Source organism: Branchiostoma belcheri, unplaced genomic scaffold (assembly GCF_001625305.1).
Source record: "Branchiostoma belcheri isolate BF01 breed outbred unplaced genomic scaffold, Haploidv18h27 scaffold289, whole genome shotgun sequence".
Taxonomy (NCBI): Eukaryota; Metazoa; Chordata; class Leptocardii; order Amphioxiformes; family Branchiostomatidae; genus Branchiostoma; species Branchiostoma belcheri.
In genome coordinates this window covers 125,144-151,651 of record NW_017803897.1, presented here as the reverse complement: position 1 = coordinate 151,651, position 26,508 = coordinate 125,144, and the positions used below count along the sequence as shown (strand labels likewise).

Genomic DNA, 26,508 nt, shown 5'->3' with positions numbered 1-26,508 from the left:
TTATTTTAAGGAAGTGAAAGGAGAGCTGGGTGTTCCCCATTGCGCGCTGACCTGACAGGCTAACATGTACGGCGTCATTGTTGTGATCTAATGAAGCAGTAATTCAGCACTGAACTACGTCATTCTATAGCATACAGCAAGGGCCTATTCGAAACATTTTTTCTTTCACATATATCATTAGGTCATAAAACAGTAAACCGTATTCATCAATTCACAATTAACTCCCCTTTCTCTGGAGAGTCCTGTGCCGTTAATATGATAGTTTCATTAGAACGACTAGGCCGCTGTGCGCTCACATATCCTCCCAAATCACTCACAGTAAACATTCTATAACTATAACATCATGAAATTCTGTCTGAAAGCGGTGAAGACAAGTTCCTTCTTGTAGTGTAAAATCTCGTTTCCCGTCGGCTGAACAGACAAATCACAGCCATCACAGTATCACCCTACCCTGATACTAATTACTCCGCCCCTTTACCCTCTGACCCTTCCCCCTACCCCCTGTAAGGACATTCGTGGTTTAACCTTTCACTGTACAGTCACATTCCCGCCCAACCCTCCCATGACTAATCCGAGAACACCTGGATTCTAGGACGTTAGTTATGTTTTCTCATATAATATTGCCATCGCGCTACCTTAGTTCTTACTGACTTTATTTAGACTCGTATATTTTCGTCATAAAACTGTATGTTATCTTCTACGGTACCTGCAAAATACTACGTAACCAGTTGTTACATAACCTTCAATTTGTCTCTTCTTTTCAAGATATCTGTCTTGTTAGCGTTCACAGTCCATTGTGGCGAGTGTGGCCGATTGCTGTACTCAGTATGTTGTGTAGTTGTAACCTCTGATATATTCCAGGACTGTGTTGACATATTTAAACCGTGTAACTTACAAGGTCAGTAGTTACTCATGTGTGCCTGTATTACGCTCCATTGCTTAGCCAAGATGTTTCAACCTTGATCACGAAGATGAGCTTTTGAACTTCACCGTTTAGAAGTTTGTTACAAGTCAGGATGCGTTAAACATCCGCCGGACAGAGCCTTGGTTTAACCGACCAGCCCGACTTTGGCAACCAGGGTAAAACAGGTCGCCAGCTCGTAGCGCATGACTTGTTGTTGTATTAGGCTCCTGTATAAGTACTATGTACATGCTATAAGAACTACAGTGTATAGAGAGTAATCGTGTTACTGAGTTGAGGAGACAATAAATGCCCGACCGTACTGAGATGGCGGTGAGCTCACTACCGTGACGGTGAGCTCACTACCCTATTTTTGTGCGTTTAACTGTGAAATAGACAGGAAACATAGTTCTCTTCGGAGCTTGCGCAGAAGGAACATACCCCATGTAACTTGTTACAGTTTTTTGTTTCCGGGGACCCTGTCATAAGTTCTATGTGACAGGACCTATGTAACATATAGTTACTGTCTTGAGTAAGCCCGTTAAATGGAGGGTTCAAGCGTGTCACGTCTACAGTCATTCGGAAAGAAAAATTCTACTTAAATAAGTTTTTTTTTACTTTGTTGAAACAATATGTGGTTGTTATTACGTGTTATATCTATGGTAAAATTGTTTCACAGAAGTTGCCCAAAGAAAGAAAAGAAAGTTTGGGTTCCTAAATGTCAAAGCGTTAATTCAATACGACCAGGGCTTTACTGTTTCTTCACACATGCGTACCCACGAGTCAGACTACCTGAGAAACAACAAAAACGTGGGGTCATGTGGCGTAGCGGCAGAGTGCGCGACTCGGAAGTAAGAGTCCCGGGTTCGAGTCCTGACATGCCACCGATCTTGTGCCCTTGGGAAAGGCACTTAACACGGCTTTTCTCACTTAGCTCAGGTGTAAATGAGTATTGTCCTGTAATGTACTTGTCCCCTGTGTTGGTGGCGGCATCAATATAAGTTGAAGAAACTTGAGTGTGTCGTCATTACGTCTGGTGATTACATGTTGGAATTTTAAAAAATGGGAAGTCTTCCTTTATGTAACCTGATACACGTCACTCAAATCTGGGGAACCACGCACTGAAAAAGGGTAGTATTGATTACGTCAAGCACGGGGAATTTAGTGTTTTCAAAGTATATATAGGCGAGGAGAAACCCCTTTGTCATTATACCATTCGAAAAATGAAGGAAATGTGAGTGTCTGTCCTTGCGTGTGTGTGTGTGTGTGTGTGTGTGTGTGTGTGTGTGTGTGTGTGTGTTGTCTGTCTGTCTGTCTGTCTGTCTGTGTGTGTTTATGCCTTCTATAACTTCTAAGCTAATGTTGAAGGTTACAACAGGGACGTGCAAAATGGTTGTGAGGCGTAATAATTAAATAATAAGTGCCGGTGTGGGTGGTGCTGCCCGCTGGGTTGTTAGAGAAGTGAAAAAGGGGAACCGTATGCGTTCCGTATTTTGCAAGTATAAACCAGTCACAGGTTGACAATAAGGGTGTCTCTTCAAATTCAATGTCGAGATGCAATGAAGCGGTACCTGCTGTAACCCACATTATAACAATAGCTCATGCAGCATACAGGAACGACATAATTCAAAAACATTTGTATTCCATAATTGTTTATGTTTAACAGTAAAGCGACGCTTCTTACTCTCCATATTAAACATAACACATTGAAATTTCTGTCCAGGTGACGTCAGGACCGCCATCTTTACCGTCTTCAGTGTTGCCACCTCTCCCAGCATGCCTTAACGCGGGTCGTGAGTCCCCTGACCCTGTTTGCAGTGGAAGGGCCGGGAGGGGGGGGGATGATTCTGTTAGAGGAACGGACAGTGGCCGAGGGTGACGTTGCTACAATGGTTGCGCTCAACTAATGCTGGAAAATATATAGTGGGACCAGTAGTACAGCTGTATTAGTAGTGTTTGCACTCACGTGGAAATGAACATTTGTTTGTTTTGATATTTCACAAAGTGAAAGGGAGAGCAAAACAGGTACATACGCACCCATTGCCCACCCTGTTTGGTACACTGGAGTCAAGTCAATTCATAAGGCAAACGTTTGCTCCTCATCAGCAAACTGCGTCGAACGTCAGTGTCGGTGTCAAAGAGATACCCCCCCCCGGCCCGTATATATAGCCCTCCCCGCTAGTGATTTGGTTCATTCTACCTTACCGCCTTTAGCGCCCCCCCCCCCAATCATTTGAAAAAGAGTAGGAACATACCCCACATACCCCGGTGTGCCATGGAACAAATACTAACGTTACTGTCTACAATTAACCTGGACGGCGGCCTGGCGAAACCTTGTCTTGTATAAGCCACACGGTGATCATCATCACCTCCTATACACACATCGCGTTGTGCTTCACCTCTGACGAGAATGACTAACAACAATTATCAATAGCAACTACCTTTAAAAAATTGATAAATGTACACACTTTTGTCGAAATATTTTATTAAATCGAGCCTCACAATTTAGCCACCATGAATGCCTGTCAGTGTTGCTTTGGTCCTGTTTAATAAACTTACATCATCACCAGCTACATTGTCTTCATGTATAATACTAAACACAAACACCGTGCAAATTGAAATACCAAGTTTGTAGATTTCTGTTGTCAGATGTAAGTGAAAAAATTAAACGTATTTATGGGCTAAAGACTATGATGTTACGATCCACAAACGTTAAGATTTGATCAACAGCTTTGTGTAATGTTTCCGAAATAAATGTAAACAGTATAGTTACAATTCATACTGTGTTACATGTATGTTTGTACATCTAGTGGAAAAATGAACTACTATAACATGTACTTAATGTTACAGAAATATGCTTAAATCTCACACTGAACCGGTTCCTTACATCTGCTTGGTGATTATACACAGACTGGAACCAATTAAAATTTCAAAAGATGATACAGGGTTACTTAACGTCATTTACATTTGACAAAGTAAAATCCCAATGTGTTAGAATACCATCGTCATGCCTATCCATATTCAATTTTTGTTCAACAAAAAATACACGACATCATCCTATCACCGCAAATACTAGTAATAAAACACCTTAAGTACTTGTTTACATCGCAACTCTTTAGCCATAGATTCGCCAAGATTCGCCAAGCCATAAAGATGTTGTAATGATGAATGAATGAAAGACCTTTATTGTACGTTTGTGCTGTAACAAGCTAAGTACAGATCATGGATAAACAGGGAAATGAATACAGCAATGACACTTACAAACTATACATACTAATGTGATCTACTATTTAGTAGATCACATTACTATACTAGGTCACATTGCGCATTTCTACTATACTATACTATACTAATACTACTTATGATAAGAACAGCGTTTTAGTCAAGGATACAACCCTTTATTACCTTCGCCAAGAAGGTTATGTTTTTCAGAGGCGTTCGTGTGTGGTATATCTGTCTATCTGTCTGTGTGTGTGTGTGCGTGTGCGTGCGTGTGTGTCTGTCTGTCTTTCTGCATGTAAACACGATAACTTGAGAAGGCTGAAATGGATTGTCTTCATACTTAGTAGGTGGGTAGGTCTTGATGAGACCCCGAAATGATTAGATTGTTGGCCCCCTGCAATCCAGCCTAAACCAGTGCAAAATGATATGTTTAATGCTGATTGGCCAATATTGTAAACTCGAGCAGAGCGCCCTGCACTAGAGAGGCACAGTAAAAGGTATAAAAGGAGGAGTGATCCGATCTCTGTCATTCTTGAGAATGACAAGATTAAAGTCGAAACCGGAAGGATTCCGTCTCATCCGTCCCATCGCTACGAATGAGAGAAACACAGGCAGATATTATGTAAATGAAGATTTAATCTGCATAATTAATGAGAAAATTAAAAAAATTAGATAATAGTACTTGGCTGGAATTTCATACTTCAGGTACTTGAAAGTTAAGTGAAGGTGAACATTAAGGATAACTTATTCAAATAATGACCTCATTTGCATAATTTATGAGGAAATGTTAGTATGGCATTCTTCGTCAGTATAAGACTGTCTTTGGTGGAGAATTTGATCATTCGATAATTCATGCAAATAAGGCTTCTATTTGCATAATCGGGATTTATTTTAATTTGTCAGTCATAAAGATTAACATTATTTGGCGAAGGTATGAGATCGTGGAACTCTAGTTCTTATTCTTTTGTTGGAACTGGCTCACCTGTTTTGCACTCCAGCTGCCAATTCCGGTGCAGTTTACATGTTTAATAACAGCATGAAATTTAAAAAAGATACTAGTAGCCAATGACCGTACACAAAACAATTGGAGGCTATTTAGTTGGTCAATATGATAAAATCCTCATCTTTTGTTCAGTTGTCTGTTTGTCCCCCTAACCAGACCAATCACGTGATCACACGGTGTATTCGTTTTCAACGGTTTCCCTGCGGACCATATCCGGGAACTCGGCAATGGGTTTCTTTACATCCGGGTTATTTTTGGTAACCATGTCAACGGCCTCCTTGTTGACATGCCTGTGCTTCATGTAGCCCTGAGTGAGCAGGGCAACAAGAAACAGTAAGGCAACGCCGCTGACGACGTACAGTGCAACGGTCTCGTCTAGAAAAACAAACATTCAGAAAGATGTTAAGTTTTTTTCTTGAAACTTAAGTAATCAGGTATTCCGGTATTGACACCGTGAGTGGTGTCAATACCGCTTTTATGTGTCAAACTCATATCCATGAAGTCTGATATAAAACACTGAGATGGTGATGCTTAGACTAAGGTTGAAAAAAAACGAAATCTTGATAACAATGGCTTTTCTCTGCCCCTGAGACGTCGGCAAAAACAATGTTATAAACATGCTATAAAAGTAGACTTCAGTAGTCTTCTCAAACAAACTTTATTTAAAATCTTCTGCTATCTAAACCTGGTTATAATAATTAACTCACCGCTCACGGGCTGAGTCTTGGGGAAGCAGTTTCCACATTGAGGACTAAACTTTCCTGCAGAGATATATGTATTATATAACTGGTTACCAAATGATAATAATAATGTCCTAATTATCATATACTTGTGTATATGCTGTTTTACCTGTTATCTTAAGGACGCTACGACCTCGGGTTTTACTTTTAATTTAAGCAAATTTAAGCAACAAACCAGTCCAAATTCCTGAATGAATTAGTTAGGTTAGTAACAACTTGGTTAGAAACTTGACTAAATTGAAATCAAGACTTCACTGTATGTTATGAACGTACAAAAAAATTAAACAGATATATTAAAGAGAACAATATCTTGGTAAAAAAAAAAACTGAGCCATGGGTAAGTTACGGATTAGCGGTAACTCACTGAAAATTGAAGCAAGTAGATACAACAATACCAAATCACTACAATAAGCTCTACTTGTTGGGCATGGAAATGCAATAAACCGTATTGTCAATCAACGTCCTTACTGATAAAAGAGGTGATCTATATTATTGTGGCGTCGGGTGGTGTAGTGGTTAGAGCAATCGACTATGAACCGGGGAGACCCTGGTTCGATTCCAAGTCGTACCCGGTACATGTCTGAATATGCGCCCCGACGTTGTGTCCTTGGAAAAGGCACTTTACACGAATTTCCCCACTCCACCCATGTGTGAATGGGTACCTAACTTCGGTTGGGGAAAGCCGTATTGAGGTCACCTTGTGGCGCCGAATGGCAGCCGCACAGACCCTTTCCACAAAAAATAATTGTGGAACAAATATGTGTATCATGTGTATTATTTGATTGATTATGTGATACCCTGCATCAATTCAGCCGTATACAGGCTGCGACGGGTACTGTTATGACAATAAAAACCATTTGTATTCACCTTCCAGGGCCACCTTGGCAAACTGTCGGTAGATCTTTCCATCAGTTGCCTTGTATGCGCATGCGTACTCCCCAGACATACCCAGACTAGAGATCACCACAGTAATAGTCACGTTTACAAATGTCCTGTAGTAAACAAGATAATGAATAAATAAATAAACAGGAAAACAGTTTCGATTTTACAGTAATTTTAGATAAGGTGTAACTAACAACATTTATAACTAGAAGGGTAATATTTGCAAACAAATACATAGTGTTTACCTTCGCATATGGTATCCTCTGTTAATTTTTACTCAAACACATTCATATATATGCTGACAGGAGTCTAAATCTCTCCTGCTATAAAATTGCAACATGATGTAACCCAACACCAGTTACCATGGTGACAGACAGTCTGGTTCAGGTCATTGACCAGGTCAGAGGTCAATGTTGGGAGAATAGGAAACTGAGCAAAACAAATATGTTTTCCTTCGGTAAACATAATTATTCTAAATACATGTATGAGCAAAAAGTAGGGCGAATAAAAAATATACTATACTGTATGCCACGCTTTATCACCGTACCTGTTGAATCGTGTGTTGAATCCTTGGAATGTGACCATGTTGTTACCTTCTGTGCTCAGCTGTTTCCCGTTCAGAGCCCAGGCGAAGGTGCTGGCGGAATGGACATTTAGAGCAACACAGCTGAGCCGTGCTGTCTGGCCGGAAGTGACGTTCTGGTAGGTCGGAGACATAAGGACCTTAGGATCCTCTGTAACAGAAAATGACGTCATAATAGTTATCCTTAAAATAGCGTAGCGCCGGTAGAAATACCAGTATTAAAACTGACGCAGTTATTTGGTCTTTGTAGTAAATCTTGGCGTAACACACCAGCTCACAGGCACGCGGCGCGGCGGCAACTAGCTATATCACACCGAACGACTTTTTACACTCAATCTTTGCAGGATCCACACTAACAATATTTGACAATGACGACTAAAAATGTGAATATTAGGACATTTTCCTTGCTTAAAGTTTCTTAAGGTGTTCTGAGGGGACATTCTGCTATATACGGTATGAAAGGGAATATAGTTTAGAGTGCCAGTACAGTTCTGTTGAGTGCCAGTCAGTTTATTTGTTTCTAGTGACAGGGACTTGACCAATCAACAGCACTTACCATAAGGGTATAAATGACGTCAGAGCACTTACTGATATCACAGGCCCTGCCCTTCCATCCATCCGGGCACTTACAGGCGCCATTAAAGGGATGACAGCTGCCGCCATTTTGGCACACACAGATCTCACTGCAGCCTCCTCCGAACAACCCAGCAGGGCACCCTTATATAAATCAGTTAAACATTATGAATGATGTTTCTATTACTGTCCTAGTCAAATAAAATTACATACAACCCTAATCTTATAGTGCATTTAAGATACCTACTGATGAAAGATCTCAGGTTTCCTAGCTACTAGATGTTTTATTCTTGAAAAGAGACTTTCCTCATGCTTTCCATGTACAATGTATAAAATGGGGGCCTGCCTTTGGTGAAAGTCCATAGGGGAATGATGGACCGGAAACGCGATGGGTCCCACCACCCTAGCCCTTTTCAAGGGTATCCCTGGGAATACCTGTACTTTCAATTTACATGTTTCTCAAACAAGTGGACGTGTTAAATTGTATTTTATCTGTATCTGTATCTTTCTTTGCCTCCGGGGGAGGAGACATCCTTCCGCGGAAGGGCTTTGTGAGAGATTTAGATTTTCATGTTCGCCGCTGTTTCTCGCGTTTGGGTGGACGGATTCTTTTGGGACTCGTTATATGTTTTGCTATTGGGCTGTAAATGATGCACGTGCTTTTGTTTTTATTGTATATGTGTTTTCGGGCGGGAAATGGCGCCTTTTGGTGGCCCCAAAACACCCCTTTGAGCGTGAAAATGGTCGCAACCGTTGACCTTTGGTGTGTTGAAAGTATTACAATTCTCGTCCACTTGCATGACCTTTCGCACAGAGGGGTGTCCGGTCTCGATACATTCTTTGTTTAAAAATATGCACCAAAACGCTGTTTTCCTATAGCGTCAGGCATATTTGACGCGAAAAAAGGTATTGTAAAACAATGTTGAAAAACTAGCGATAAAAGTCAATGAAGTCGTCGATACTAACCTAAAGCTTCAATACCAAACCCCATGCTGGCGTTAAGCCCGAAATTAGGAGCCTTGATCTCCATGCTGCATTTGTACACAGATGGACTCTGGGTGATGATGTCTTTGATGTTGAGTTCCATTAAGATGTGCCTCATGAACTTTTTCTTCGGCTTGTCCAGGAACCACTCTGGGCTGATCGCGCTGTCATCTGGACGCTCATAGGACGCATTCTTTAGACCAACGACAAACAAGACTGGCAATGAAAACATACATTGCCATGGCGACGGTGGTTGCTGTTAGAGTTATTGTTTGCATGGCACTGTCATCATCTCATGATTTTCAGGAAGACTTGGTACCTGTTAAGTCTAGACAGATACAGTGCACTCCTCCCCTGAATATATAGTGAACGAGCCCCGGGGGCAGAGAGGTCTTCCCAAGGTTCTCCAGGAATGTGGGCATAGATGTGGGTCAGAGAAATGCCTGTGGACATTCCATTCCTGTGGACAAAATGCCTGTACCATTCCTAGAATTCTTGCAAACTGCACACAATACTGTACCATTAGGCTCCTCCCTGAGACGTCGTCAAAAATCATATCAGATAAATGGTGATCACAATGTATGTGTGCGTTTTACTTGCAGTAGAATTCGATTGATTTCTTGGTGATGACTTATTTATAAGGCTGTAAGATATGATACAGTCAGGACTGCCCATCAAGCGTGAGACGTTTTAAATGAGTAGCCCTGGTAATTGGTTAAGGTTTAGCTTTTAAGTGAAGCTCTTAGAATTACTATTATGTAATAGAAACAGATGCTTTGTAAAATGGTTAGCCAATGAGTAATCTATAATTAATAGTCATTAAGAAAAAAATCATTTGGCGATGGTATAAAATCGTGGAACTCTAGTTAACAATGATTCTTCTATTAAAGACTACTAAATATATCAATACACTTGCTTGCTCCACTGAAAATGAGTAAATGTACAGACCCAGTATGGCGTTATAGTCGGTGTCATCCGTCTCGGCTCCTGGTCGTTGGTACATTTAAAGTTGAAGAAAGGCGTGGTTCCTTCCGGTACGGTGTAGTCCCAAAAGTCACTCTTATACACCGCATACACCTTACCATCACCTGGACAAGGAAACACACCACGTGTATACTGTAATGTTGCCGTTTGAATCAGTTACCTATAAAATCACTGAAGTCCCTCTCGATATCAGTTCATCTCACATTTCCTTTTCAGATCAATCGTCGATCTCAGTGCCTAATTCATGTCTGTAGGAGGAGATATTTCAGTCTCGCTTTGCCATTGTTAATATCTTAATGCTTGTTTATCTTCAACAATGCCAATCCTGAATAAAAAAATTGTATTGATTTGGCCCCGTTACTTACAGCGATCGTTGTGGAGGACCATCGCCGACCGAGATCCATTTCTGCGGTTACTAAACAGATTCTGGTATCCAAGGAACGAGTGCAGGGTCCCCATCAGGGGCCAAATCTGGAACAAAACGGCAGTGAAGGAAATTTTATATTTGCATACGATAAAGTCAAAGCTATTTAGAGATACGTCGATGAAGGTTAGACATCCAGGTGATACGATATGCCAAAAAGCAGTTACTCAAGCAACTGGATATGATTTTGAAAACGTCAGACGTTTCAGCTAGTATCCACTAGCTTTCGTCAGTGACTGAGAGACCAGAGGGAAAGCAGGTTTATATACACAACCTGTTGATTGATTTGCAAATAAAGTGAAGACAAATTTTTGGAAGGCCAAACCTAAGTAGCCATACTCTCACAGAACCAGAGAAATCACTGCTTTCTAAAGGTCTAAATTTTGCAGTATGACCCAACAAGATTCCCAGCATTGACATTGTGACAGAAGCCGAGTCAGCAATTCGTCGGGCACGTTTACCACAGAGACAAGCTGAAGCCTTGCGCACCAAAGTAGCTACCACCCTGAAAGTCTCCAAACCCCCTGCTAGTAACATCACACGGGAAGAACGTACCGCTCTCAAAGATTTGGCCACCAATCAAGACATATTGATTCTTCCTGCAGACAAGGGCAGATGCACAGTAGTCTTAGACAGGGAGCAGTACGACAGGAAGGTACAGGACCTATTGGGAGACAAAGACACCTACATGCCCTTGAAAAAGGACCCCACTAACAAGTTTAAAGGGAAAATCAGTTCAGCTCTCAAGAAATTGCAAACTGAAGGAGTTCTGGATCGCCCCACCTACCTAAAACTCAATCCCACAACGGAACAACCCCCTGCTTTCTACGGCCTTCCCAAAATCCACAAACATCCACAAAAATCCAAAAGTGTCCCTCTACGACCCATAGTCTCCAGTATAGGCTCTGTCACCTATGAGTTAGCAGGTTTTCTAGCCAAGATTTTAGGACCACTAGTGGGGAAATCTCAGCACCATGTACAGAATAGTGCCGACTTTGTCAACAAAATCAAAGACATTCATGTAGAGGATGATGAAACCATCACTTCGTATGACGTGTGCTCACTTTTCACCTCCATACCACCCAAGGAAGCAGTGTCAGTAGTCAAGGAAGCCTTGGAAGCCGATGATACACTTGCAGATAGAACCAACCTATCCGTTGACCAAGTTTGTGAGCTACTAGAACTCTGCTTAGGATGCACATACTTTACCTACAAAGGACAGTTCTACCAACAAATGCACGGATGTGCTATGGGATCACCAGTCTCACCAATTGTTGTAAACCTGTACATGGAGAAGTTTGAAAACAAAGCCCTCAGCACTTTCAATGACACTCCCCCGGCCAACTGGTTTCGATATGTAGATGACACTTGGTGCAGATTGAAAAAGAGGGTAGCTGCTGACTTCTTTGACCACATCAACCAGATAGATGACAACATCAAGTTCACACAGGAGCCAAGCCATGACAACATGCTCCCTTTCCTAGACACCAAAACTATCGTAGAGGAAGATGGTAACCTTCGTTTCGAAGTGTACAGGAAACCAACCCACACTGATCAGTACCTGGCCTTTGATTCCCACCACCCTTTGGAACACAAACTAGCAGTGATCAAAACTCTCTTCCATCGTGCAGACAACATTGTCACTTCAGACCAAGCCAAAACGGACGAAGTGCCCTGGCTAAATGTGGCTACCAAAACTGGACTTTCAACAAAGCACTCAAACCTTCAGATCAGTCTAAGAAAACCCAGAAGTGCAAACCATTGACCAACAAAAACAAGGCCAACATCACTATTCCGTATGTCCAAGGAGTATCTGAGAAACTCCGACGGATCTTCCAAAACTTCAACATAGCCACTAACTTCAAACCTCACTCAACCCTCAGACAAAGACTGGTACACCCTAAGGACCGACCTCACAAGGGTACCAAGGCGAATGTTATTTACAGACTCAAATGTGAGGAGCCCAATTGTAACAACACCTACATCGGAGAGACAAGTCGACCGCTTAAAGTAAGGTACAAAGAACATTGCCGACCTAGTGCCAACGGCTTCTCCTCAGCTATTTTCCACCACCTACAACACAACCAGGGTCACTCTTTCAAACTCGAGTCCACGGATGTCTTAGACCGCGAAACACGCTGGTGGGAACGGGGTGTTAAAGAGGCAATATATGAAAGAATGTACAACCCCACCCTCAACAGGGAAGGGGGGCTACGGGTCGATCTTTCCGGCACTTGGGATTTGGCACTCCCAGCCCCGAGGACAGACAACACTTAAGCTCCTGTCCTGTATAACAGGAGCTTTCAGACTAATTTGCATCATCTTGTCTTGACTTGTCTGACTTTTGTTCCTTTTTCGACTTCCAAAAATTTGTCTTCACTTTATTTGCAAATCGATACGGTTTTATCCTTTTCCAGTTCACTGTATTCAAAGGCACACAGATTTGTTGAAAGTTCAAAGTATCTCACAAAATAATAATTCAACAAAATCCAAGAGTGGAATATGTAGATAATTATCATCCACGAGTGACTTGGCTGACATAGAAATCAAAGGGTACATAAACATAACATACTGCAAATTGTTTACATCAGTTAATCATAGTTAAGGATTCTTCCGACGTTTGAAATTTGCACCATGGTGAACTTATAACTTTGTAAGCTAACAGGATGACCTAGGTCTGGGGTACAAGATGATGCATTTATAACCTACTGTCAACGTTGGCTAAGCTAGCTTATTAAAACGCCACGATTTCAGAACTGGTTGTTTCACTTCTGTACGTCACTGACGAAGTATGATCAGAAGAGCATGACGTAACCAAGGCGCGGGTTTCAAACAGCGGGGAAACAAGTTATGATAAGCAGCTGTAAAACAGTTGAAAACTAGGCTTCGTGGTACTCTTTAGTGATATCAAAATTAACTCCCCTTTTCAATGTTATCGTTTTTGTTCCCACACCTTTTTTCATGAAACTGATTTTAAAACCATCATGGTGTACTAAACGTACACCATGATGGTTTTAAACCCCGGCTTAGACCCCGGCTGGTTTAGTTTGATCGGGTCAATTTTAGGTACGTGAGTTTTCACAGATTTTCTGACATTACTGTACGTACCTCTGTGGTGTTCCTGACCCGAGGTGGGATGTAGCAGCTCGGGTTGAAGGTGGGAGGGTAGCTCGGGTCGTCTTCCACCGAGATTCTGATTTTAATTTCCTTCTGCATATGATCAAAACAAATGATAAATGTAAAACGTTAAACTTTATTCCAACACACTATTTACAGGGATCAAATTTTCAGCGACCACTGTCGCCTTCATCAGGATAATTAATCACGTGTTGAAGTGATTGGTCATTAATTATCCTGATGAAGGCGACAGTGGTCGCTGAAAATTTGATCCCTGTAAATAGTGTGTTGGAATAAAGTTTAACGTTTTACTATGATTACTACCAACACAGATGAACTTTCATGATAAAATGATAAACATATTATAAAGTCGACTGATAAGGTTATATGATATGCTTTGTTAAATCGTCCGTTAAGTCACCAGTTGGTGTGCGATAAATTATTACTGCGCAAAGCCCCAACCATTTAAGGTTTTACGGTAGGAGTGACAAACACCAATAGGAGCTTCTCAATCATAATCTAATCAAACAATTAAGTAATCCGATTGGATCGCATGATTCCTGGACACTCGTCTAACCTCGAAGTAAAAACAATTCATCAATCGATTTCAAAACCCAAAAAATAGCACAACCACCGAAATCACTTCGAGGGCTAATTTTTTTTAAACTGAATTACTGGGGTACAGCGTTAAAGCCTTCAGACAGCATCCACCATCTTCCTTCAGCTACTGAAGAGAGCAGTCACGTGACCAAGAGGCAATACGGTCAACAAGAGTCACGTGACTTCAATATTTTTTTTAGAAAAAAGCCCGCGAATGGAAATGTGACGTACCTTTTTCTCAGCTTGATCATTGGTCACCTTCAGCTCATAGTGAGGCTCAATGTCATAGTTCAGGTACCTCTTCACGATGACGTCACCAGTCTCAGTCCCGATTGTAAACCGATCGTCCTGGGCATTAAAATTATCTTTGTGGTTCCTTTGTGTTGCGATATTGTTTAGTATTGCGTTATAATTATTACAACAGATCAACTCCCCAGAAAATATAAGAAAACTTATTCTATTTAGATTTTCTGTACCCCATGTTACATTAGCTACATAAAAGAATTTTGTAAATCCCTGTCAATAGAATTTAGGCATCGTACATGTATATTTTTTTTTTTACAAATGACTGAAGTGCCACATTTCAGCCTTGTTCAATCTTAAGCCCAGACTGTGATCTTGTATTTCTTATTCTATGGCAGAATGGTTTACCTTGTTCCCTGATGTGATGCGAAACTGTCCATCACCTCTCCACCACTTCAGGTACAAGGTACGGACACTAGTGATCACGTGACCGGGATCAACACTCTAAAACAAACCAATTGTTATTCTTAACTTGTGAAATCTCGTGTTTAGGCACTTTTTAGTATGTACATATTCTATTTTATCAAGTTTGTAACTATGGGAATATGCAGAGCACACCTGAGCCATGGCGTCAGATAAAAAGAGGAAGAATATTGAGGAAAAGGCCAGAACAATAATCCACAGTACGTAACAAGATATACCTGAAAGCGTGGAGAACATAAAACAGAACTAATGTAATTAGTACCGTCCTCATAAAAAGCTACATGTATTTTGTATTTATTCATCATGAAAAATATATAAATATACATACCTCAGATACCCCGACATTAAATGACCCTCTACCTGTAAAATAAACAAGGAAAATCGTAGATTTTGTACCTCCGGGTATTGTAATGTATGTTGCAGAATGTTGGGTGCATGTTGGGACTGTTCTTTAAATTAACTAGTGAATTCGCGCGAATACCATTTTTTCGAAAAGTTTCGAAATGTTTGTAATTGGCTAAATGATCTGTGAAATCCCCCCTAGCCGACTGGAGCCCAAAAATAGAAAGGACAGGAGGCATCCCGTGGCGAATCTGGCTGCCCGACCCTCAGCGACCAGCGATAATGTAAACAAACACCTACACAAACGGCCGCGTGAGAAATCAACTTGCTCTCGAAAATTTTTCAAGCCGACCGCTTCCCCCCGCGGCTGCCATCCCTCCCCACTTATCCCACACTAGTTCAAATCACGCTCGGTCTTCAAGTATATCTTAGTGGATGATGAAAATCAGAAAACAACACGGAAATCCCCACCGAAGTTCGAAAACACAGGGACACCGGACGCGAGGAGAGCCAGGGCGCAAATCAGGGTCGGCGGGGCGTGTGGCTTTCCCTGGCCGAAAGATTATCGCTCACTCGCGGTAGGGGATGGCACCCAAGCTAGCTCCAGGATAACATCGGCGACCCCGAGCCGAGTGTGCTGATTGATTGGCGAAGATGTAACCGCAAATGGTCAACCCGCGCGACCATTTTCACACACTAACAACAGTAACGGGTGTCCGAGACACGAAATACAAATAATCTTACGCCCCAAAACACATATACAATAAAACAAAAAAACCCTGCACCATCTACAGCCCATTAACAGAAGATACACCGAGTCCCGTCTACCCCAACGCGAAATGCATGTCGAGAACGCCTGAGACAGTATACCACGGTATTTGTAAGTTAAGAAGTCGTACTATACGCAGAAAACATCCGAAATTGCGCAAGAGGGCGTTGACCCCTGACCCATTGGCCCACCCGGAAGTTGGCTGGCTGCGACCCGCGCGACCATTTTCACACTCGATACCTGAAACCCCCTCTCACCAGATGTGGACGCAACCTACGACACTTTATACACGCCGAAAACCAAAAGACAAAACCACTTTCACACACAAGGGGTGTCCATACGCTGTCAAAACGCATCATTTTCACGCACTAAAACACACATACTAAAAAACAAAAACAACGTGCACCATCTACAGCCCAATAGCAAAACGTATACCAAGTCCCAGACATATCCGTCCACCCAAACGCTAGAAACTGCTGCGAACGTAATTTTCGTCTTCCCCCACAAAACCTCCGCGCACGGGATACATCCCTACCCGGAGGTAATAAGGACATAAAGATATTTGTTAAGCAGTTTTTTATCTGATCGGTTAGCAGATGTAGTAGGTACCCTTCCATACCGAGGGATCTAATGTTGTAACCGTGTAGTTCAGTGATGAATCGTCTTATGAAATGTACTCTTTTTTATTACTGACTGATTGTATTTCTGAATCATTGTTTAATTTCCTGTTTTAATTATGCTGTGCTGTTTTCCTCAGGCCATGTGACGAATTGAGTTTTTATATCAAATGTTTAGACCTTTCTTTCATGACACACATCCTCCACACACACACAAACACACACACACACACACACACACACACACATACACACACACACACACACATACACATGAAGAGAAAGAAAACACACACACACACACATACACACACACACACACACACACACACACACACACACATGAAGAGAGAGAAAACACACACACACACACACACACACACACACACACACACACACATGGCTCGTAACATCATTGTCAAATATATTTGTACACTGCAAGGTATACTGCTATTCTATGCATGCCGCCGGCGAAACGTAAATATTGGCCTTTCAAAGGGAAGGTTACCGGATATGCATGGGCTGCTTTACGAAACACGCGCATGAGGAAGTAAAACTGAACTAGCAAAAACAAACATCTTTCTCGTTTTACCAATCCTCCACAGGTGCGACGTTCTGTTCCTCTACTCGTACCTTTTTTTATAGTGTGAGTTAATCAAATTCATCAGCCAGAAAAAAATTGCTTTGAATCTTAGACTGTAATCGTAATTGTACGTTGGTTTTACCCTAGCTTGAAGAAGTACCTTTATGATTTTCATCATTGTGATTTAAGAGATGCCATGCAAATTCTATTAAAGGTGAATGTCCTTTGGGAGACAAGGTCGTCACTGAATCCACCCCTCTCACTGGGGGTCTAATCCTGATTTTTGACGCTAGACGGAGATATTGATAGGTGTGTACTAGATCACTATCTTGTTACATTAAAAGCTAACAATCACCAAACGAGAGGAGTCGACGACAAATTAAACTTACAAACGGCGGACATACATGCAGTGGAAAGCATACAAATATGGTTACGTACCAGCCAGACACCTACGCGTACACAACACCAACAGTACCGCCAGTACCTTCATTAGAACTGCCGTAGTGAACGCTGAAACACCCTGCGATACGGGAACAAGTCCTTCTATCTTCTGCTGCGAGTTTAAATGTTTCTCCTTTAAATTTCTAAAAATAGATAGTTCTGTACACGCTGGGGAAAATTGTGACTGTTCGTTTAACAGTGGAATTTATTTCCTCCTGTGTTGGGGAGTCCCCTTTGTCAATATGTTAAACACACCTCACACATAGACCATTACGTAGGAACTTGTACATTGGTCCCTTATCCCATGGTCCCTTATCCCACGAGCTAGACTAAAGGGCTAGCTTATGAGCCCAGTGAAATCGTTTTAAACATTATCAAACAATTCGTATTCTAAACAATCACGAATTTGATGGTATCGATTTAATCATTAGAAATTGTAAAGCTTTAGTTTATGTAAATAAGTTCGCTGTTACGAAACAGCTGGAAACGCTGTTACGAAGATCGCTGTTACGAAACAGCTGGAATGTTGTCAACACAACACAAACGAATAAGGAGTAGTTCTAAAAATCGTGAAACCATCCGCATTAACAAACCATCGTTTGAATATTTAGGAATGTTTTCTTTAATTATAATTAATCGTAAATTGAAACAGACATTTATAATTCTTATACACCTAAGGGATCCAGTCTAAAATTGTAGAAGAAAAAGAAGTTTCCTTTTATGTTGTTGTTATCATTTCTGTGGTGAAGAGGATAATCAGAACTGATGGGAGCTATGAAGAAAGAAACGAAGAATACGTCAGCCTTTTAGTCGTTGACTTCAACAAGTTCATTAAGGTGCTCATTTTCCCAGCATGAAACTCTGACTGACACGAGATGATATGACAAAGGCAAATGTAATTGTAAAAGTAACAACTTGACCCTGTTTTCTTGTTAACATTTGTAATGTACTAAAGTTTAAAATTACCTTTTGGGGTGACAGAAACTTTGAATTTTGCAAATTAACGTGAAACTTTAAAGGCCGTCGTCAACAGCAACATGCATCGCAGTTTTTGTCGCTTCATTTGCTGAATATTCCTGTCTAAAGATATGAACGCCATACATGTTTTGTGTTTTAAACCTTTACATTTAATTTTTTTCATACTGTCAAACCAAAGCAACAGATAAAGACAATGCTATATATCTTCTTCAGCATAGGATCACGACAAAGTCTCAAAATTACTAACACACAAATAAGAGATACGTGCACCACATGATTACTAACATACACATATGGGATACATACACCATGGATTCTTAACCTACAAGTGAAAAAGAAGCAAGAATTTTAACTACAACATACATGAATGGTAGCAACACATTCAAACATAATGACAAATGGATACATAAAGGAAGTGCCATAGATTTCATAGGCTATATTTAACCAAACCGAACGTTTTACATAAGATAGTCATGCAACCAATAACAGTAAGAATGCGTTATGTACATTTTGTGTCATTTTGTCTATTTTGCACCAAAAAGGTTTTTTGGTATTTAAAAAGACCGTAAACTTAAATACATTATTCTGCTATTTTCATGCACAATCACCATTGACATTGTAAACTGCCTTCAAGATTTACGATCGGATAAGACAAGGTCACAACACAGACCATTGAGTGATTTAAAGCTATTTTTGCATAGTCAAATACATTTATTTGTATGTAATCAAGAAATGAATTATCTACCGTCACACAAGTTGTATTACATCAACGAAATCAGCACTCTAAAACACATCTAAAACACAGCTGATACAAGAAAACGTTGGTACACTTCTAACACTTTTCAGAGCAACATTTCTAACCACCGTTATTGATAATCACATCCGGGACATTTCCATCCGGATACACGGTGTACTCATCCGGGGTATCACGGAAGCTTTCCGAATCCACCAGAGCGTTGCTGACGTATTTGTTTGTTTGTGCACGGCTTCTGATGACGTAAACCACCGCGGTGGCCAGTAGAGCTACCAAGGCAATCGCACCGACGATAGCTCCGACAAGAATGTAGACCCGTTGTTTTTCTATAAAAAGAATATTGTGAAAATAATTGAGGCTTTTCTAGTTACAATGAAAATTGGTTCATGTCAAATAATATTCAAAAAACATTATTTGAAGAAATAGTACATAATTAATTATACAAAGATTAAAAACTCAGGGGAAGCATAACAACATCAAGATAAAACTAGAATCCTAATGATGAACAGTTTTCACTTACCATGAGGATAAGGATGAGCCGCTGACACTGAAAGGTATCATGTAAGCTCATATTAAACTTTTTGAAGTGTAAGTTTTATATTTTTCTTTTCAATTTTGAAATAAAGAATTTGTAAAAAAATGTGGAAAATTAATTTTAAAATAAACGTACCAATGTCACAAGCTCGACCTATCCAACCATTTGGGCACTTGCACGCTCCATTGAACGGGTGGCATCTGCCGCCATTCTGGCAAACGCAAGTCTCGTTACAGTGTCCCCCATAGAAGCCTTCTGGGCAACCTGCAGCAACATGACATCGGGAACAGCGTCATTGTTTAATTCAAGTCGCAGGTAAGGCACAGGGTCATTAAAGTGGAACAGCCTGCCAAAAACAAATTGAATGAATATTTATGTCCTTGCGAGCTATGTACATATTATGGTATTACAGTAGTATGTACAACAGCATTACTAGAAGTTCTTTATTTTACTATTATATTTAAAGTACACCCATATGCTCAGTTTAGGCTTCTTATACGGGCCTGTGATGGTGATGGATCTTATAATGATTATCGTGATACTTTCGTTTATCGAGTTGCATGAGAAATTTTTCTTGTTTTAAAAAATCCGTCTTTATTGTTTTTGGATAAAAGTAAGCTGTTCATAAGCCGAGACTCTCAAATAACACATATTTTACCCATGATGCATCGGGTATGACGCACGCGTGGCATGGCGCATGCGTTTTGTGGTCACTACAAAAGACTAACCAATCGGGTCGATGGTGATTTCCCCAGAAAATGCAGCGGCGAAGAAGCCCAGGTCGAAGCTCAGGCGACAAGAGTAGCTGGAGGGGTTGAGTCCGTAGAAATTCTTCATGTCCAGCGTGACGAGCACGTGCCGCTTGTGAGGCTGATCGGGGGAGTCCACAAACCAGCTGGGGTTGATTGCCCCGTCATCCGGTCGGTCATAGGAGGCGTTCTAGGAATACGGTATGTAAGCAAGAAAATCAGTGGCAATGCATTTTTTGGCGACGTCTCAGGGAGGAGCCTAATGGTACAGAATTGTGTGCAGTTTGCAAGAATTCTAGGAATGGTACAGGCATTTTGTCCACAGGCATGCGGAATGTCCACAGGCATTTCCCTGACATCTATGCCCACATTCCTGGAACCCTTGGGAAGACCTGTCTGCCCCAGATGGCCCTACTTTCTGTGACCCCGGGACTCGTTCCCTATACACTCAGGGGGAGTACACTGTATTATCTAGACTTATCTGTCTAGACTTAACAGATACCAAGTCTTCCTCAAAATCATGAAATGATGACAGTGCCATGCAAACAATAACCCTAACAGCAACCACCGTCGCCATGGCAATGTTTGTTTTCATTGCCAGTCTTGTTTCAAAAGTAATAAGCAGCGGACCAACTCCCGTGTCTTGGCTACCTGTCATTTTGACTGATTCCAAGTCTTTCCGGTCGTTTCCGAAGCCTACTAGAGGCTACATTGATTGCAAGTCCTGCGTTGAGCGAATCACAATTAGCAGATTGACCAATGATGGCATGAATAGCAAAGTTCTTTTTATCACAACCATCTATTTTTCACTAGCTGACGTTTCGATGACCGTCTGTCATCTTTACCAGGGCAATTCTGACTGGTTTACTGTGCACTGATGCTAGATGTTACTTGGTGCATAGTGCACTAAAGGTGTTACATAGTTCATAGTGCACTTGAGCTAGTTTTTTTTCTGTTTACCATATATTCCGGAACGTAGTGTATTTGTGACATACATACTAGGCATTGTTACATCATAGGGAAATATGCGGTTCCAAATGTAAAGTGTTTCTATATAAGATTTGTCTCTATATATAAGATATGCCTAGTATGTATGTCACAATTACACTACGTTCCGGAATGTATGGTAAACAGAAAGAAACTAGCTTAAGTTCACTATGAACTATGCAACACCTTTAGTGCACTATGCCCCAAGTAACGTCTAACGTCAGTGCACAGTACACCAGTCAGAAATGCCCTTATGAAGATGACAGAAGGTCATTGAAACGTCGGCTAGTGAAAAATAAATGGTTGTGATAAAAAGAACTTTGCTATTCAGTCGTTTACCAACCTGATGAAATTATTTACCAATGATAGCATGTTTACGTTTGACTTATGTTAGCAGGAATGTATTATTGTTTTGTCGTGTTCAGCAGGTTTAGAGAGTAATGTCAATGTTCCCGACACTTTCCGACATAGACTAGTTTACCCTCTCCTTCCTTGTTTTGTTATTGATATTCGCGCCACGCTATATGTATAAAAAGCAACATAGAGGCGGACGCAGGTATTTGACGCATCATAGTTAATGCGTTTTGGTATCTACAGACCCTTTGTTCAAAAGTATCAATAACATTTCAAAAGAAAAATTATTTGATGGAGATACCATGCAAAGGGCACTGTAAAAAGCATGCATAGAAAGATGGAACGTTTACCACAGGTTACGTGTACTTTTGTTTTAATAAAAGACTGATCTATACAGGACATTTAATATATGCAACGGTTTGTCAGCATTTTAGAAGATAATTCAAACAAAGGAATGCAAAGTATACAGAAAGACTCACCCAGTAAGTTCTGATGTCGGGCATTCCCCTTGGTGGTTCCTGTGTGTTTGTGCAGCCCAGGTCAAAACTCGGTACATAGTCCTTGTCGATCATATCAACTTTATCGTCCTTGACTGCCACAAAGGCCTTTACATCACCTGGAAGAAACAACGTAAAAATGACAATGTAGAAAATGTCATTTCCCACGAAAGTGGTGATGTTTTTGTGACAGTGTCAGTAGTTGTCAAACTTTGATCAAAATTAGAATTCGGTGACTTCTGATCTCTTCTCATATACCGCGGCGTCTAAAAGTCTCATTATTTTCAAACATTCCTATCCGAAATTCACAATGATAGCAAAGCTGTGATTGCAAAGAACAAACTACGTCTATACAGATTACTAAAACATACCTATAACGAAGAAAAATATCTCAACTTTGCGAACATACGTCACAGGTCCTCCATTACAAAACTAAGAATCAGTTGTCATAAATTACGAATCGAATCAGGAAGACATAACCGCACTCCTCTAGAACAAAGAACCTGTCAATTCTGTAGTTTAGGCCAAATAGAAGATGAAATACATTTAACCATAGATTGCCCCTTGTATAGTAGAGATAGACTCATATTTTAGCCATGTATTAAGTATATTTCCCCATTTCAGAAATTTGACTAGTAAAGAGAAATTTGTATTCCTTTTAACTTTTGATAAACCTACTTTAAGTAATCTCACAGCCGCATATATCCATACAATCACTACTAAGCGAGATGAAGCCGAAAAGAATAGAAATTAGACATTTATTCACACTCTTATATGTTCATATGTATGTAATGTATATGTTTATGTTCATGTTCTGTACCCATGCGACCTGTACTTAGTTCTGTAGAACACAAATGTACAATAAAGGTCTTCATTCATTAATATCTTCCTAGGGAAACAACACCAGCTATCAGCTGTCAAGAGGCTCATGTAACGAAACCACATGGGAACCAGCGGGCGCTACCAGATTAAACATTATTAATGACTTCCTCTCCCTTGGACAGAGAATCCAGTTAGATCCATTACAACCTGACCTAAGGGTCATGGGGAAACAGAGACGCACACTTGTTGACAAAGAGACGTACCAAAAACAATACCTCCGTTTCTATGGAGGTAACAAATACCTCTATTTTTATGCAGGTAACAAGAACAACCATAAATCAAAGCAACACTGTACATAAAACCAGAAAAGAAAGAAATACCTACATCTGTCATTGTCAATGACAACAGCTGCCTCGTTTTTATCACCCCCGACTATCAGAGCCGGTTTGCTGAGGAATATTGACTCCACAGACACCGTGAACGGCCAGTCCTATAGTGGAAAAACAGGTAAAGATCATTCCAGGTGACCTGGATAGACCTCCAGTGAAACAATGATTTTTTTGTCACAAGCCGGTATCGGTGTCTTAAACTTGTTGTTACTTCCGAAAACTGTTTCATCAGGTTGGTGGAACATAGTGAATAGGGACTTTCTTTTTCACAACCAGTCTGTAAAGCTACGGTCACAACCCGCCATAAGTGCATCTGCGTGCTGTCTACGTGCAAAAACGTGGGCAAACGTAGGGCATCCGTGCGTGGTGAGTACCGCCTCCGTACGGAATCCTACAGATTTGGGAGCACGTAGACACGCCATAGAACTTTAAGTGCATGTTAAACTTTTTCTACGTGCGGTCTACGGATTCACCACCCGTGCGTGCGAGTACGAGCGACGCGCGTGCCCAGTACGTACCGTGCGAAAGACGCACGGTGAGTACGGCCTCCTTTCGGTAAAGTTGCAATCGCACAGAGATCGTACGTTGTAAGCACGTACAACTCACTTACCACTTGCGCAACGTACGATGCACGCAACCACTCACGGCCATACGTGGCGTGCAGACCACACTCTTACACCTTGCGAAACCGTGCGAGTGACGTGCGTAGACGCCACTCCTTCCCCACGTTTTCAGAAGAAACGTAGCAGACGTAACCTCCCAAAAAACGTACGGACAAAAAGCACGCACGGCGGGTTGTGACCGTAGCTTAAGACACCGAAACATCATCAAGGTGATAGTCTTTTCTGGTTGACATAAAAAATCCCTACATCCGGTGTTGTTACATATTTCAACAATTCTATGACTAAACAACATTTCACAATGCCGAAAATGATTTCGTCAGGATGGCAAAACACACGATACTGGGGTTATCTACCAGGGATTATTCCTTCCTTTCGTACGCCAGTCAGAAGCTCTGACGAAGGTGACATCGAAACGTAAGCAATATGGCGCTTTGTTGTCCATATTCATTAGTTTAGAATTAACAGCCAGAGCTGCCCAACCAGCATACATGTATCTGTTGTCAAGTGCTAGCCCGGGAAAGACATCCATACAGTTGGTTCTGTACTTACGTCAGCAATGCTGGTGTTGCGGGGAGGCATGAAGCAGTCTGGGTTAAAGACAGGAGGGTAGGCGGGGTCATCCTCTACAGACACGATCACTACCAACACCACCTGGAACAAGGAGTACTGAACTGAGCAGGTCTAGTGATAAAAAAGATCAGGAGATTTTTTTTTCTTACAAGTCAGCATATTTGGCCATTACGTTTTGTAGAAAAATTACAGTGCCTCCCCCGTTTTGTTCTTGCTTTATAGAATATAATTCGAGATGTAGAAGTCTTGTTTCCGTCGGCTACACAGACAAGACGAAATATTTTCTTCTGTAGCGAACCATGACTTTATGTTAGTCCCCATAGAGTTCATTTACCTGCAAGGAGAAATGTTCCCACCCAAGCCGGGGGTCATTTCCCTCCCCAATTATCGCCCTAAAGGTCTAGCGACAAACGCTGTCCCATCTTTGTAACATACCCCCGACTCTGAGATAACTACGAATCCAAAATAACTGGATCCTAGCTACATATATATTGTAAAAACATCAACCATTGCTTGGTCGTTGCATTGTGAAATGTAGTCAATTAAAGCTCATATTTTTTGTTCTTTCTGCCTTTTTCGCCACTCAAACATGTTTATTGAACCAGTATAGTCACAGGGTTCACTACTTTTATTATGATTAGATCGTTGAGGAGTTATGTACTGTTGTACTGTTTATAAGTTCAAATAGGCATTGGATCACTTACATCTAATGCATTAATCGCGTGTACTGTGACTTACCTTTAAAATAGAAGGAAAACAAAGTTAGTTCCTTACCTGTTGGTTTTCATTGGCCAGTATCAGCTCGTATCTAGGATCAATTTCGTAGTTCAGGTATTTCTTCACACAAAGATCGCCACCATCTTCATTCAGGGAAAACCTGTCGTCCTAAATGTCAATACGACATGTTATTCGTGCTAGCACTAACTATATACAGCGACATAACAAGCATACCCGCGTTTCATGGTCCATGGTTAGAAATATTAACGTTGGCAGGACACCGGTGTGTTTTGATTTGCTATCATGAACTTTCATAGTGTCCAACAATCTTTTAAACAATAGACTATAGTGTATAAGAGACGTGCATGGTTAAAGGAGGTCATAGAAAATGTTAAGCCAAACATTGCAGAGGTCTAGACCAATTATTACCTAATATTTAAAATTGAAAAGCATTCCAACCTTGTTTCCTTTAGAGATGTTGAGGGTTTCAGGTGCAGGCATCTGTGACAGCTGAAACACCTGTGGAATGTTGCTTACTATGTAGCCTGGAGTCACACTCTAGATAAAAGGAATAGTGTGATATAAGAAAAAAATCTTACTTTGGTTAGAACAAAATTACAATCCATAAATCAAAATTTGTCTGTTGACAGAAAGACAGGCACACAGACACACAGACACACAGACACACAGACACACAGACACACGGCCAGGGAAACATAACCTTCGTCAATTCTTGGCGAAGGTAATAATGTATTAATAGCATTACACCATTAGTAAGATCTGACAGCCCACCTATGACCACTACAAATGAAATATTTTCCTCACCTCTTTCACCACCACTTCGTAGATGCGCGGGTCCTTGGGGTCCATATTCGTACTTGCTAGAAAATGATAAATAGATTTGTATTCGTTTTTAAAGTACTTTATTATAATGAAGGGGAATGGAAACAAACGCAGGATGTATAATAATTTTCAAAGAGGAAGCGACTTTTGAAATTGAAATGCTCCACATTTTTCTAATTAGTAAACGACACAATGCTGT

At 40.9% G+C, this 26,508-nt stretch overlaps 2 protein-coding genes across 2 annotated transcripts; both read right to left on the bottom strand.

Moving 5' to 3' along the window:
* Positions 1-3,361: 3,361 nt before the first annotated feature.
* Positions 3,362-17,621, bottom strand: LOC109472882. The gene is made up of 13 exons (XM_019772748.1): positions 17,535-17,621; positions 15,068-15,099; positions 14,665-14,760; positions 14,245-14,361; positions 13,405-13,506; positions 10,238-10,343; positions 9,837-9,976; positions 8,871-9,081; positions 7,920-8,048; positions 7,296-7,482; positions 6,734-6,858; positions 5,834-5,887; positions 3,362-5,501 (listed from the first exon to the last, which is right to left on the bottom strand). Exons 6-13 carry the CDS (start codon positions 10,329-10,331, stop codon positions 5,296-5,298), a joined length of 1,146 nt encoding a protein of 381 aa, XP_019628307.1. The 5' UTR covers positions 10,332-10,343; positions 13,405-13,506; positions 14,245-14,361; positions 14,665-14,760; positions 15,068-15,099; positions 17,535-17,621; the 3' UTR covers positions 3,362-5,295.
* Positions 17,622-18,341: 720 nt separating this feature from the next.
* Positions 18,342-26,347, bottom strand: LOC109472885. Its single transcript, XM_019772750.1, has 10 exons — positions 26,292-26,347; positions 25,926-26,024; positions 25,524-25,634; positions 24,729-24,830; positions 23,552-23,657; positions 22,328-22,464; positions 20,487-20,697; positions 19,894-20,022; positions 19,744-19,770; positions 18,342-19,549 (listed from the first exon to the last, which is right to left on the bottom strand). Exons 1-10 carry the CDS (start codon positions 26,334-26,336, stop codon positions 19,326-19,328), a joined length of 1,191 nt encoding a protein of 396 aa, XP_019628309.1. The 5' UTR covers positions 26,337-26,347; the 3' UTR covers positions 18,342-19,325.
* Between the last annotated feature and the right edge of the window lie 161 nt (positions 26,348-26,508).